The 16,377-nt window shown below is 43.6% G+C and overlaps 1 protein-coding gene across 1 annotated transcript in view; it reads left to right on the top strand.

The window, feature by feature from the left end:
• Window positions 1-11,979, top strand: part of LOC141107576 (carnitine O-acetyltransferase-like) — a 76,680-nt gene extending 64,701 nt beyond the window's left edge. Inside the window, exons 13-14 of the mRNA XM_073598418.1 lie at window positions 9,441-9,578; window positions 11,663-11,979. Of these exons, the coding sequence (XP_073454519.1) occupies window positions 9,441-9,578; window positions 11,663-11,878 (354 nt within the window). The 3' untranslated portion in view covers window positions 11,879-11,979. The remainder of the gene's footprint in view (window positions 1-9,440; window positions 9,579-11,662) is intronic.
• Window positions 11,980-16,377: the final 4,398 nt, after the last annotated feature.

Here is a 16,377-nt window from a genome sequence, read left to right as displayed (position 1 = left end):
TGATTGACCTCAATCCGGGGGGTTGTGCTCAGGAAAGATGGAGGTTGGATGGCTATCTGGATGTGTATGTCTCCCTAGTAAATGCACTGCATATAAAATGAGCCCAGATTGAAATGGTTAGAGTATTGGCTGAGCCCAGAAATTCTATGGTATGGGAGATATTTCCAGTCTGTAATTGACAGTGAAAGTCCAAAAATAAATGTGTGTTTATTATAATTAGACAATAAGTATGTGGGTTGTGTGTATGTCTTGTGTTGATTTGTAACTAAAAAAACTTAAAAAAAAAAAAAAAAATTTTTTTTTAAATCAAAACCTATGTCCCTATGGGAATGTGACCCGTCATTAATGGGAAAAGGGATCCAATGAAATTGTTTACTTACCATACAGGTATTCTTCTGTTTTCTGCTGGTGTCCATTGACTTTACAGCAGGCACCAAAACATCCAACAATGGCTCTAAAACAACCGCTCAGAAAAGCCCGGGGAATCCTCTTCATTCTTCTGGGCTTTTTGGGTGGGATATCTGCAGGGGGGACGCTGATATCTCCTTCCATAGGTGGTCTTCCAATGGTGGGTTTCTCTCTGGTGTTATTTTGAGAAACAACCTTTTTCAGGTTAAATCCTTTCATTATGAAGAATAATGAAACGCGCTTGAAATGGTCGAGATTTGCAATCAAATCGGATAAAATCGGATCAGATTACAAGAAAAAACTCGCCAGACAAAGAAGCTCGTGTTAACCGTTCAGAGTCAACAAAGCAACTGGCAGGACTGTGCTGAGTGTTCTGTAATATAGCAGCAGCCGATGACATCACAGTGCAGCAGTGTTGGTGGTCTAACTGACAATTTTTCTTAAAGGAGCCTCCTCCTGGTTTTGAAATTCAGCCAGTAGGCTTAGTATAGCAATCTAATAAATAAGGACGTGGCTCCTTTAAAAAAAATGCTTACATTCTTACAGTCCTATGGCTTAAAGCAAAGCTCCTCCCACATTTTGTACTCCCCATCCAGCACTAAACTGTACACTTGTAATGAATTGGCATAAATGGCTCAGAGCCATTTTTAAAAAGGGTGACCAGGCTTTTGTTGCAATGGTTACCAGATCTTCTTATACACAGTGATTGGCGGTAGGGGAGGAGGCACACCATCTACTAATGATTTATAATAGAGGAATATGATGGGGCAATATTGATTAGGGTAATGTAATGGGGTAATTTTGATTGGGGCAGTTTTGATAGGGGGGGGGAATATTATTAGTATGTGTGTTGAGTGCGCTACTCTATTTTCAATACACCACTCAGTTTAACATTGTGTATCCCCAAACATTTCTAAACCCATAACTTATACCTTAATTAATTAATAATATTACCATAGATCTCAGTATATCGAACAACGTGCCACACATTTCACAATGCTCCAGCATATGGAAAAAAAAAACCCACATTCATGTGTGTATACATTTAAACGTGATTTTCACAAAAAAATATATAAAATATAAAAATATTGGAAAACACCACAAAGGATTATCACAAAAAATTGTATAGTGTCCAAAAGTCCATGTGTAAAGTGCAATGTGCAATAAATTCAAAGGTTACTGTGCAGCCTTCCTTCAAGTTCACAACATTTGTTAGGTGATAACCAGGTGGAGTGGTTATCCATATTAATGAACCGAAGGCACATTGTTCATTAAGCATCTGGTGAGTGGCCAATCCTTATGGTGGTGGTTTGTCATGGAAGTGGTGTATATATCACGATGTATCACGGATCACAAATGTGAACTTGAAGGAAGGCTGCACAGTAACCTTTGAATTTATTGCACATTGCACTTTACACATGGACTTTTGGACACTATACAATTTTTTGTGATAATCCTTTGTGGTGTTTTCCAATATTTTTATATTTTATATATTTTTTTGTGAAAATCACATGTTTAAATTTATACACACATGAATGTGGGGTTTTTTTTTCCATATGCTGGAGCATTGTGAAATGTGTGGCACGTTGTTCTATATACTGATATCTATGGTAATATTATTAATTAAGGTATAGGTTATGGGTTTAGAAATGTTTGGGGATACACAATGTTAAACTGAGTGGTGTATTGAAAATAGAGTAGCGCACTCAACACACATACTAATAATTTTTTCACCGAATGGTCTTTTTTGAATGCAGCAACTCAAAATTTAAGGGAATTACTATTGTTTGGTATACAAAAAAAAAATTTTTTTTTTGCGTCAGTGACACATATACGTTTATGGGGCAATTTTGATGGGGCAATATTGATGGAGGCAATATTGATGGGGGCAATATTGATGGGGCAATTTTGATGGGTTCGATATGATGGGGCAAATTTAGATGGGGCAAATTTGATGGGGCAATTTTGATGGTGTCAATATGATGGGGGCAATTTTGATGGGGGCAGTTTTGATAGGGGCAATATGATGGGGGTAATTTTGCTAGGGGCAATATGATGGGGTCAGTTTTGATAGGGGCAATATGATGGGGCAATTTTGTTGGTGGCAATATGATGGGGGTATTTTTGATAGGGGCAATTTTTATGGGGGCAATTTTGATGGTGGCAATATGATGGGGCAATTTTGATGGGGGTAATTAATATTAATAAGGGTAATTTTGATGGGGGCAACTTTTATGGTGGCAATATGATGGGGCAATTTTGATAGGGGCAATATGATGGGGCAATTTTTATGGTGGCAATATGATGGGGGCAATTTTGATAGGGGCAATATGATGGGGCAATTTTTATGGTGGCAATATGATGGGGGGAATTTTGATGGTGTCAATATGATGGGGCAGTTTTGATGGGGGCAATATAATGGGGGCAATTTTTATGGTGGCAATATGATGGGGCAATTTTGATAGGGGCTATATGATGGGGCAATTTTTATGGTGGCAATATGATGGGGGCAATTTTGATAGGGGCAATATGATGGGGGCAGTTTTGATAGGGGCAATATGATGAGGCAATTTTTATGGGGGCAATTTTGATGGTGGCAATATGATGGGGCAATTTTGATGGTGGCAATCTGATGGGGCAATTTTGATAGGGGTAATTAATATTGATAAGGGTAATTTTGATGGCGGCAATTTTGATGGGGGCAATTTTGATGGTATCAATATGATTGGGGCAGTTTTGAAAGGGGCAAAATGATGGGGCAATTTTTATGGTGGCAATATGATGGAGGCAATTTTGATGGGGTAATATGATGGGGCAATTTTGATGGGGTAATTAATATTGATAAGGGCAATTTTGATAGTAGCAATTTATGGGGCAAATTTTATGGGGCAACATGATGGAGGAAATTTTGATGGGGTCAATATAATGGAGCAATATGATGGGGGCAATTTTTTTTATTTTTATTTTAACATAAGGAATGTTCATTGAAGCAATAGTGGAGTACACTTGTGAATAAAGCACATGTATGATACACACAAACTCAATTTAGCAGGATTTACAATTCAGGTTGGTGTAAACATGTAAAGCAGGAAAAAACAGTAAAACAACATAACTAGGTAACTACTAGGGTTTGCCATGATAAGAGTATTCAATTTATCATAGAGCCGACAGCAGACTTCATATAGACCAGTAGAACCTGTGTACAGGTGAGGCTGCCATCAAACTCCTCCAGGATTCCTCTGCCAAGGTAAAGGTGGGGGGGGGGGGAGGAAGGTAGGGGGGGGGCAACGGCCAGACAGGAGAGCAGCTGGGGAACAGTCTCAGGAGCACAAGGGGAAGAAGGGAGGGCAGGGGGGAAGCGTCAGACGGGGGAGAGTCGGGGCCTGCAATTATCAAGGAGCAGCTGATACCCTAAGAGATCTGCAGGTCCGAGGGAGAGGGGCAAAGTCAGAACTGGCTGTCACAGATCCACATGGCCACAGAGGAAGGATGCAATAGCTGTTCAGATCGTAAGATGTCTTGCTTCCACCCATACTGCCCAGATTTTGTCAAACTTCTGTGGGCAGTTTCGGTCCATATAGCTGATTTTATACAGCGGTAGTACCGCGTTTATTTGGGCTCGCCAGGCCAAAAGTGTAGGAGGGTCTGAGAGTTTCCATTTGAGTAAGACCATCTTCCTGACGTGGAATGCCGCATAAAACAAACAGCTTAGCATGTTTAATGGTTGCCAGGTTGTCAGTAATACCCAGGAGGACGACAAGCGGATCAATGTCTAGGTGCAGGCCAGCCACCCTGTTAATACCAGCCACCACTGCTCGCCAATAGATCTGAAGAATAGGGCATGACCAAACCATCTGAAGAAAAGTCCCCACCGACTGCCTGCATTTAGGGCACGTATCCTCCACCCCTGGGTAGATAATGGACAGTCTATTTGGAGTATAATATACTCTGTGCAGAAACTTCAATTGCACAAAGCGGTCTTTAGCTGAAATCGTAAGTGGGATGCATAGTTGTAGCCCTTCAGTCCAGTCCTCCTCCGTTAAGGCCAGAATATCCTGTTACCACACATTAAATAGTTTGAGCACTTTGGAGGTGTCTCTGCACGTAAGTCGAAAGTAAATAGAGGACAAAGTCTGGTCAATGTTAGTAGCCGTAAGTAGGGATTCGACCGAGTGGGCGGCAAGATCCACCCCATCAGGGAATTGCGCCCGAGCAGCATGCCTTAGCTGCAAGTACCTGAAGAACATCTGGGGGGGGGGAGCTGGCATCTATGTTTCATTTCTACAAGTGGGTCCAGGACAGATTGGAAATGCGGCAGGAAGGGGTTACCCCACAGCGGGGCATAGGAGGAAGCCGTGCCTTGATTGTTAAGATGTAGGGAGACCTGTTTCCATACTGCCACCGTTGCTTTCATGGGTTTAGTAACTTGGGGGCTATTCCTTGGGCCCCTGTAAACCAAATTGCTGAGCTCCGAGTAGGAGCCTAAGATCGCCGCTTCTAGATTAACCGCCAGGTTAGTGATTTCTTGGGCGAACCACCACCGCACAGTGACCAGCACTGCTGCCCAGTAGTACTTTTTAAAGTTACATACAATTCCTTGCAGTGCGATTTGATCCCATTCATTTTGTATGGCTCAAATCGTACTGCAAACCGCACTGCACCCACGGGTGCAAATTTTTTTTTTTTTTTCCCACACTGGAATCGGATTGCATGGGTGCTTACACCCATGCAATCCGATTCAGCTGCATTTTTGGGGTGTCGTTAACATGGATACCTGATGCGGTTTGCATGAACGCGGTGCGATTGTGATGTGGTACAGGAATCGCTGCGAATCCCACACCGCATCTGGGGACTAATGGTACCTTCTCAAAGCGCTTTACAAAAGAAACAAAAACAAATAGGCTCTTTATACGAATGTACAGATCTGTATGCCTGTGTGAGTGAGGCCTAAGCAGGAGGACAGCAGATACGCACGCACGCACTTTTTTTGCAATTGGGTATTGTCTGCCTTTGCTAATAATGTCCCAGTATACAGTAATCTATTATAGTAGCAATCTCTCTCGCTCTCTCTCGCTCTCTCTCTCTCGCTCTCTCTCGCTCTCTCTCGCTCTCTCGCTCTCGCTCTCTCTCGCTCTCGCTCTCTCTCTCTCTCTCGCTCTCTCTCTCGCTCTCATTCTCGCTCTCTCTCTCATTCTCTCTCTCTCTCTCATTCTCGCTCTCTCTCGCTCTCTCTCATTCTCGCTCTCTCTCTCTCTCTCTCTCTCTCTCTCTCTTTCTCTCTCTCTCTCTCTCTCTCTCTCTCTCTCTCTCTCTCTCTCTCTCTCTCTCTCTCTCTCTTTCTCTCTCTCTCATTCTCGCTCTCTCTCTCATTCTCGCTCTCTCTCTCGCTCTCTCTCTCGCTCTCTCTCTCGCTCTCTCTCTCTCTCTCTTTCTCGCTCGCTCTCTTTCTCGCTCTCATTCTCGCTCTCATTCTCGCTCTCATTCTCGCTCTCTCTCTCATTCTCGCTCTCTCTCTCATTCTCGCTCTCATTCTCTCTCTCTCTCATTCTCTTTCTCTCTCTCATTCTCTTTCTCTCTCATTCTCTTTCTCTCTCATTCTCTCTCTCTCTCATTCTCTCTCTCTCTCTCTCTCTCTCTCTCTCTCTCTCTCTCTCTCTCTCTCTCTCTCTCTCTCTCTCTCTCTCTCTCTCTCTCTCTCTCTCATTAGATGATGGTATTTTTAACTTGAATATTTGGTTGCTCGCTAAATCCTTGCTCTCATTATCCCACGTATTCCCAGCAGGTGGAGCTGGTAATTTTCTATAGTCTAGCACTCGTTCTCTTTTTCAAGCGTTAAGCAGGCGGCATGCACGGCCTCAAACTTTAAAGGGCCATTATCTTGAAAATTATTTAATTCTGATAACGGTATACTATCAATACATGTAATGGTAGTATTCATTATTTGAATTCCTTTTTTATCCCACGTACCTTTTTTTATATATTTATTTCACCACATTTACATTCATGCCAAACTGTCCAGTAGAATTAACAATGACAGTGGATGGAACAAACTAGAACACGTTCTAAAGTGCTTGCAATGTTTTGTTTTCTTTATTACCGTGGATTAAAAAAAACAAAAAAATGTAATGCAGTAGTTCACGTTTTCCTGGCAGTGTTATTACATTACAAAAAAAGTGCAAAAATGCAATGCTCAGGGAAAGATTTACTAAAACCGGAGGGCACAAAATCTGATGCAGCTCTGCATAGAAACCAATCGGCTTCCAGATTTTATTGTCAGCTTAATTGAACAAGCTGAAGTTAGAAGATGACTGGCTACTATGCACCAGATTCTGAGTGCTCCAGTTTTAGTAACTCGCCCCCATAGTATACACTACACAAGTGTGAAAACAGGCTTGAAGCTGAACACAGCTCTGTATTTATTAATTACAGGTATTTATATAGGGCAGGCAGTGTACACTATGCTTTACATACTGTACTTTTACATCAGTCCCTGCCCTCAAGAAGTTTATAATCCCAGATCCCTATCTCACATACACAGACTAGGGTCAATTTATCTACCAGTGTGACAATCTACATTATTCCCCTTTGCTCCTTCTCTAGATGCTACATAAAAGTTTATATAGAGAGGTGAAGGTAAGGGCAGAGGAGCTGGACCAACACAGAGTACCTGGACACTCCCAGGAATTTTCTTAACAAGTTAAAAGGCACATTGCAATTAAATACAATATTATTTATGGAAGGGAAAACCATGCAAGTAAGCAGTTAAAATACTTAATCTTTCTGTGCTTTTATCTGCAATATTTTTAGTTGGTTATATGGTCTTTTTTAGGTAGGTAGAGAATACAGGCATTTAAAAGCAGATGGTTAGAGACTGCAGGTGTACTACAGTAGATGGTCAGGGACTACTAATATGTGAAAGTAGATGGTAAGAGATTATAGGCATGCTACAGTGGATGGTAAGGGATTACAGGAATATTATAGTAGATGGTCGGAGACTACAGGCACACTACAGTAGATTATCAGGGACTACAGCAATATTTTATAATAGATGGTCAGAGACTACATGCATGGTACAATAGATGATCAGACACTACAGACCTGCTACAGTAGATGGCCAGAGACTACAGACCTGCTTCAATAGATGGCCAGAGACTACAGACCTGCTACAGTAGATGGCCAGAGACTACAGACCTGCTACAGTAGATGGCCAGAGACTACAGACCTGCTACAGTAGATGGCCAGAGACTACAGACCTGCTTCAATAGATAGCCAGAGACTACAGACCTGCTTCAATAGATAGCCAGAGACTACAGACCTGCTTCAATAGATGGCCAGAGACTACAGACCTGCTACAGTAGATGGCCAGAGACTACAGACCTGCTTCAATAGATAGCCAGAGACTACAGACCTGCTACAGTAGATGGCCAGAGACTACAGACCTGCTACAGTAGATGGCCAGAGACTACAGACCTGCTATAGTAGATGGCCAGAAACTACAGACCTGCTAAAGTAGATGGCCAGAGACAAAAGAGGTAAAAAAGAAGGGAAGGTTTATAACTGTTTGAATTATATTGCCTTGTTAATGCCAAATGCACTAACTATGGTATGTTCTGATATGTACTTTCCGTATTTCCTATGAATCTTTTTAAAATAAAAAAAAAATTTTATGTGGAAAAAAAAAAGAGACGGGAAATAGAAGAAAAAACATGAACAATATTCACTGTGGTGCTGTACATCTTTTCACCCTAGGCAGGGTACCCAACAAGGCCAGATTTAGATCTTGGGGAGCCCGGGGCACTTCAGGTTCAGTGGGCATTTCATACACAGAAATTAAAGTGATTGTAAACATTCACCTTGTAAAACAACCCTTTTAGTTTAAAACAGAAATGAAAGGCAAAACTATTTGTGTATAGATCTAAAAAACATTATAAATACCTTTTTTTTCCCCATTTTTTAAGTGATCACATTCCCTGTGTTCCCTCTGTTCTCAGCGGCATACAAGCAGGGGGAGGAGAAGCAACAGTACATTGATATTCCCAGTGAAAGGCTGTGCAGGGGGTGTGTCAGGACAAGTCTGATCATTGGAGGAGAGCACATGGAGTTCCCAGCATAGCTAGAGAACTGACCACATGTGTTCTCCTGCTTAGTGTGGTCAGTTTTTGATAGGAAAGCAGAGGGACTGGCAGGATCACCAGGGATTTCACACAAAGGAAGCAATACAAAAAGAACAGGATACTTTTCATATAAGTACATGGTACAGCAGGCACATATCAGGAATTTAAAATGTTGGGGTAACGAACACTTTAAAATACATGACAACCTATATATCAACATCCACTCTCCACATAAATATATAAAACAGACACTGACCGTGCAACCTAGACCTACCTCTACACAGTTTCCTTGGTAATCAATTTTTCCCACTAATTAACTAATCAACCTCAATGACCGTTACACATTTTTAAAATCATGACACAGCGCCATTATGAGGTTGTGCAAGCAAACACGCATTTGTAGGCTACCTTCCTTAAGGGTGTAAGCACTCTATAAATGGTGGTTGGAATGGCCTTGGAAGGACTTGTGCATTCTGCAGACTGACAATTGGTCTCCTAACATTCTACACTACTTTTGGTCAAGTGAAGGTGTTCTATAATAACAGAAATGAATGTCTCTTGTAATTACTATAAGTGTTACTTGTCATACTAGTGCATTAAATGTAAAATGAAATCAATATTTTGGGGAGGTCCTACATGGCAACTGTCTAAAGAGCCTGCATTACCCCAAAGACACTAGGTTTTGGCACAATTAACAATGTAAGACCTCCACTGTCATGCTAACCTCTTTTTCTAATCTTTACTTTTACTCTGGACTCTTCAATTCTAAATAAACTTTCAAAACCATTCATTGTGAAAAGAGGTTGTTGGTTTTCCTTATTAATGGTGAACCTGAAAAAATGACTGTATTTAAAGCATAAGTGAATGGTTATGTATATACCACTGGGATCAATTTCAACAATGTATTTGTTTTTCCAGGTGTTACAGGGGCAGTCAATAGATGGCACTATCTTGGCTCTGAAGATGCTTTGTATCACTACTGGGTTGGCCCTCCCCACTCTCCTTATGGATACATCATATGCCGTGTCTTCCCACTGGAAGCTCTTCACAGGACAGGTTTGTACAATCACAGGGACACATACTGTAGCGTTGTTTGAGAGGCTGCTTCAGAGCAAGTCTCATGTTTGTATAAAAATATCCTTAAAGCAGGGACATGTAGTCGGGGGAGGCAGGTGAGGCAGAGCCTCACCTACCATGAACATAAAAAAACCAAAAAAAAAACGATTGCGCTTCAAGTGTCATGGCTCGATGAAGTCCTACCCCACCACTGGTCAAAATTTGGGGCACCTCGGACTTATGGTTCGGGAGATACGGGGCTTCTTGTGCAGCCTGCCAGAAGCTACATACAGAGCGGCCAGTTTTAAATACAAGCTGGCACACTCTGTTTGCAGCAGACTGAGAGGATGAGCTCACAGTGCCTCTCCTCACTTCTTGTCAGAGGCACTGAGCTCAATGGGCAGCTTGGAGTCTTGGACCAATGGTAAAGTACCATTGGCCCAAACTGTCCAATAAAAATGCTGCAGTGGAGGCACGCCTCTCACTGCAGTGTCATAGAAGGGGGCATGTGTCTCTAAAAGACAAATGCTCCCTCCCAGCCCTCTTAAAGTGAAGTTCCACCCAAAAAAAAAAAAAAATGCCATTAATGTGCATGAAATAAATTAAAAAAAAAAAACATTTGGAGAAAAATTTTTTTTCTTACTTACCTTTTTATGCCTGTTGCTATGTGGTCCCTCGAAATCTGCCTCCTTCAGCGCCTGGGCTCCTGACGTCACTTCCCTCGGTGCAGGAAGGGAGATCACCTCTCCCCTCTTGCTCTAGGAAATCATCTGGGACATGTCACAGGTCCCAGATGATTACGAGGCCAGTCACCGCATGCGCACTGGATGCTCGGCTGTGAAGCCACAGCCGGGCGCCCACAGTTACATTGTCGCCGCTGCCGAGCAGAGGGGGAGACTAGCGGGGCTTCGATCCCCCGCATCGCTGGAACCTAGGACAGGTAAGTGTGCGATTATTAAAAGTCAGCAGCTGCAGTATTTGTAGATGCTGACTTTTTTCATTTTTTTTTTTTAAGCGGAACTTCGCTTTAACTACAAGGAAAAACATGGGTTTATGGGTATAGGATTTACCTATAATCACATGTTTTTCTCAAACAGTTAAGAGGGAGAATGAGAATCTGCTGCTTTTGAAAAGGTACTGTTATAATCAACCTAAATCCATATATTTATATGCTATATGTTAGAACATAATTTAACATAATTTATCATTTATCTATTTACTGTGAAATTACTGGTTGGAAGTTATAACTTCAAACTTCCGTAATTTGTCTGTTAAGCCACCTGCTTGAGTACAGTTTTTGACAATATAGTAAATTACCTTAAAAACAATATATAATACTTGTATATTACTTATGGTAATTAACCACTTGCCACCCGGGCCAATTCTGACACTTCTCATTATATATATATATATATATATATATATATATATATAATTATAAATATAATTATAATATAAAATTGCTTTAGCAGACACCCTAGGGAATAAAATGGTGGTCGTTGAACATTTTTATGCCACACGTTATTTGCGCAGCAATTTTTCAAACGCATTTTTTTTTTTTGGGTAAGAAACTGTTTCATGAATAAAAAAAAAAGTAAAGATAGCCTGATTTTTTTTTTTTGTATAACTTGAAAGATGTTATGCCGAGTAAATACCTAACATGTCACGCTTTAAAATTGAGCACACTTGTGGAATAGTGCCAAAACGTCAGTACTTTAAAAATCTCCATAGGCAACGCTGTAAAAATGTTTACAGGTTACATGTTTAGAGTTGCAGAGGAGGTCTAGTGCTAGAATTATTGCTCTTCATCTCTAACGATCGCTGACTTTTTCGTACAGTTGAACATTCAGTAATATATCCTTCTGGTCTCTGTGGCACCCATGCTATGTCTTATATATCAAGTTATTCCGAATGTCAGCTTTTGGATTTTTATCATCAAACCCCCTTTTAGCTTGTTGCTACCCAGCCACATAATTACACAACCTTAGAACACTTGGACGAGGCTCGTAGTGTGATGGGTGGTTGGGTACACATGTAATACCCATAATTGCATAATTCTAGCGTTCTCTCTATCTCTCCTCTAGGTTGCCTCTCCCATGGCCTGTGTGATATGCTATGGACCGCTCGTCCCTGATGGTTACAGCGTCTGTTTCGCTCCCTCTCAGGAGAGCATCACCGTGTGTGTCTCGGCCTTTGACTGCTGTCAGGAGACGGATGCTGAGAGACTGTCGGACAGCCTCCATGTCGCACTGCGGGACATGCACTCCTTCATTGTACAGTGCCGACCTGGAGAGGAATAAGCCTGGGTCATTTCTTTCCATTCCAGAGATGCAGATATAATCCTGGGTACCCATATCTTTAATTTATAAACATGTTCCTCAATAAAACCGTAACAAGAAAAGCTTCAGATATTCCATTTATTATAAAGGTCAGAGCAATGGCAGCAGATTCTACTGTTGGGCAATGCCAGAAGCGATGATAATATGCAGAGAGATGTGATTCAAGGCCACCAATCAGATTTCAGATCACTGCTGAATTCTGATTGGTTGTTAGGGATCAAATAAGCATGCATGGTATTCAGTCATCAGACCCTAGTATGTGTATGTGAGTTGGGGACCTTAGACTGTAAGCTCTTTAAGTTTAGGGACTGATGTGAATGTACCAGCGGCGGCCAGTCCATAGGGGCGCAGGGCGCCAACCCCTAATCTCCATGCATCGACCTCTAATCTCCATGCGGGGTTCCGAACACATGGATTTCTATGAGCTTTTTTTTTTTTTTTTGGAAGCACAGGATTAGAGCCTGAGGCTCTAATTGGCTTAAAAAATTTTGTTCTCAGGGCCCACCCACTTGTGACATTAGCGAATCAACATTTGCTATGGTCTTCCTGCTTCTCCTGCTGGCCAATCGGGAAGCAGGTCTTAAAACTGGATTGGCCGGGAGGAAAAGCCGCCTATGACCTGGATGGGGTAAGTGCGGTGCTGGTGGGCGAGTGAGCAGGCAGGGATTTTGTTTGACGCCCCCCCCAGCCACCACTGAAATGTACTGTATGTAGAGAGCTGCATAAATTGAAGGTGCTGGGTGTATATATACCTGTAATAAATAAATCTGTCACTAGGATTGGCTGGGACTTCTAGTTGCTCTGTATCTAGACAGCACCAGGGTTACCTTTTTGTTTATGCTGCATAGGGCCTCCATCATACCATACAGAATAAAGAAAAGTAAATGTGGTGTTCACAGCAACAAGTATAAACACCAGATTAGATTCTATGAGCAAGAGAAACGCTTACTTTTTCTACAACATTTATTTATATGCCCTATGTTAAGCCATCCATAGGTTGGTTGGCAGAGTCAGGATCCAATCTGGTACACTGATTGCTGATGGTGGTTTCTGAATGGTTCTGCTATTCTTTTCTCTGCTTCACAGGAGAGGAAAGGATCATGCCACTTGGTTAATATATCATTACAGGTATTAGTTATCAACTACTAGCTTGTTAGAACTGAGTTAAAGAGGACCAGTAACCTAAAGAAGTCTCACTTTGTGGCGTCATTTGGGTTGGTGTCACCTGATGCGATAAAACATGGTGTCACCCACCCTGCCTCAGTGCTCTGTCCTGCCCCTGCGGAGTGACAGCAGGACAGGCAGTAGGGCACTGAGCAGGCTAGCACATTGGTGAGGCCCCCCCCCCCAGCCTGCCATAGTGCTACTTGAGGATGTCAACCAGGCCTGGACTGGGACAAGAAAATAGGCCCGGGCATTTTAGGCTGAGCAGCTCATTTGTGGCCTGCCAGACATAATAATCTACCCCTTGGTCCCAAAATGAAATAATACATAAATTTGTCCCTCAGTGATCAGATGGGTATTGCAGGCAGAACAGTCCATTGTACTGTCATAGTGTAACATTAATGGTGAGCCTCAAATGGGTTGTAAATCCTCGTGTTTTTTTCACCTTAGTGCATCCTATGTGTTAAGGTGAAAAAACTTCTGTCACTGAGCAGCCCCCCTGTTTTTCTCACCTGAGCCCGTTTGTTCCCACGGCAGAGACGCGCTCTACCTCTCTGCCAAGGTTCTCGGCTCTGATTGGATAGATTGATAGCAGCGCAATCATTGGCTCCTGCTGCTGTCAATCAAATCCAGTGATGTGGGGGGGTGGGGTGGAGTCCGGCATTCTGTGTCTATGGACGCAAATGCTGGACTCAATAGCGCGCCCGCACGGTAACCCCCCAGGGAGAGCGCTTCTCCTATGGGATTTACCGATGCAAGAAGGAGCAGCTAACACTGTTAGGGGACCCCAGAAGACGATGATCAGGGACACTCTGTGCAAAACAATCTACACAGTGGAGGTAAGTATGATATGTTTGTTATTTTAAAAACAAGGGTTTACAACCCCTTTTAGCTGGCCATATTCTATACAATCTGACTGTACAATCTCCTTTAGAGCTACCATCAAAGGTGTAGTACAAGGGCCTACTATGAGTAGCTGTCACGTACTGACCTGGTTTTCTCGGGACTGGCCTCTTCCTCCCACTGCAAAAGCAGACTTTTGTGAACACCCCCGGACATGCCTCTCGCACAGGGACTGGTTGTCCTTTCTGGGGCTGCTGCGTCTCTTAGAGGTACACACCTGGTTACTGTTGGATTCCCTGGCCTTTCTCTTCGGTCAGATGAGGGAGCTGGCTATAACCGCAGCCATGGTTTGTGTGGGGAAGAGAGTCCCCCTAGAAGAGCTGGGTATCAATGGTAGCGCTTGGCTGCAGGTGTGCTGAATTCTCCCCATACTTTTCTCCAGTATGATGGAGTGGGATCAAAACTTTCCCATCACTCCCAGTCCTAGAAGATCCCAACAGGTCACCACAGGCTTGAAGACGTCCTGGAAGATCCCGGAGAGAGGGGTCAGTCACTGTATTATTCCTGGTAGGCAGAGGAGAGCCAGGAATCCTTCCTTTCTCTCCTATGGGGGGGACACATCCTGGGTCACCCAGAGAAGAACCCCCTGAGATCCATGTTACATAGTTACATAGTAAGGTTGAATAAAGACACAAGTCCATCCAGTTCAACCTGAGTGAGCACCCACAATTGTCCCCATCCCCGCACACATCCCATCAAGATGCCTATCCACTCTATTATTATGTATTTATTTATTTTTATATATATTTAAGGTACTCATGTAGCGCCATAAATCTATGCAGCGCTCCACACACACCCACACCAGTCCCCACCCCCAAGGGGTCTGCAATCCAAGGTCCCCAACTCACACCCATACCCATACACCAGGGCCAATTTTTGGACAAAAGCCAATAAACCTACCAGCATGTCTTTGGAGTGTGGGAGGAAACCGGAGGAAACCCACGCAGGCACAGGGAAAACATGCAAACTCCAGGCAGGTAGTGTCGTGGTTGGGATTCGAACCAGCGACCCTATTGCTGCGAGGTGAGAGTGCTACCCACTACACCACTGTGCTGCCCATGTTCTCTGTGTCAATGTCAGATGAGGAGGACGGAGGGAGGGGGTCCCAGGTAGGGAGCCATCAGGATCATTCACAGGGCTGTTAAGGCAGTACAGCCAGCCCTCCTGGCCTGGGCCCCATCAGTTCAAATGGGGGGGGCCCAGACAACTGCTGAGTAAGAGGGCTGGCTGTACTGTCTTATTGCAGACACCTCTTCTGCCTCCCCCTTCAGCGCTGTCAGCTTCTCACCACTTCCATCTGTCCAGGCCCCCTTTCCCCCGCAGCACTTCCGGCTTCCCTTCTCTCCTCTCCCGCCGGAAGCTGCTGCAGGCAGACAGATGGATGTTTCAGTGGAAGGGGCTGGTAAAATATGTAATTTTCTGGCCCCTTCCTTTCCTAAATGAACACTGTGAGTGTATGTTACCAATCACTCTTGTGTCCATTCATCGCTGAAGCATAGTAAATCGTATTTACTATGTTTCAGTTTGTGAATGAGCAGGAAGCCTTAGAGCACTTCCTATTCATTCATCTGTGCAGCTGAGGTTGCAGAGACGGGGACTAATAAATCTATCTCCTCAGCCACTTTCGGCTGGGGGGGCCCAGTCAGGTAGGCTGTATGGGGCCCCGTGATTTATTTATTTTTTTTGGGCCCCGTGATTTCTAACAGAAGCCCTGATCATCCACTGTGAACACAGCCCAGCCCTCCTCTGCCATCATTGGATCACAGCATGAAATTAAAGTGTAAGTTCGCCTTTACAGAAAATCTGTAAGGGGGGCCTTATACTGGACACCCTCCCCATCCCCCCCCCAGTCCCCTTATCAGTGTCCGGCGATCCTCTGCTGTCAGGACTCCCGCTTCACAAATCCGGGAATTTGAAAACCCCGCAGCATCACCTATCTGTAACTCTCAGTAGAAGAGGCACACTGATTGGTCAGCACTGTCACATGGATGGCTCTGGGCAATCTTATTCCGTCTAGCCCACCCTGTCAGCATGCAGACGGCCCCCTTGGTGCTGGTGACATATACCACAACCAGTGGTTAGGACATGCGGCCCGGCGGGCAGGTATCACCCAGGTGTGGTCCGCACCCCCATAGTGATGCCACTGCTCACTTTGATTTGCTCTGTTCCCCAGGGAAAAAGTATCGCCCTGGGGTTAAGTCAGGGAGCTCCTCACCAAATTCCTTAGCAGGGATAGTTAAATTGTTAGAGATCCATTGATTTCTCCCTAAGTTTGGCTTTGTACTTTTTCTCTTATACCCCTAGGTGGCCGGGCCCTTGTTGGTATTAGATATGAGAAGGGCAACCCAAGGTCAGGTTATGGGTATGTGGGTGTCCCAGCCAATGGGCAGGGG

This window comes from Aquarana catesbeiana, linkage group LG09 (genome assembly GCF_042186555.1).
Source record: "Aquarana catesbeiana isolate 2022-GZ linkage group LG09, ASM4218655v1, whole genome shotgun sequence".
In the NCBI taxonomy this organism is placed as follows: domain Eukaryota; kingdom Metazoa; phylum Chordata; class Amphibia; order Anura; family Ranidae; genus Aquarana; species Aquarana catesbeiana.
This window is presented reverse-complemented; position numbering and strand designations above follow the sequence as displayed.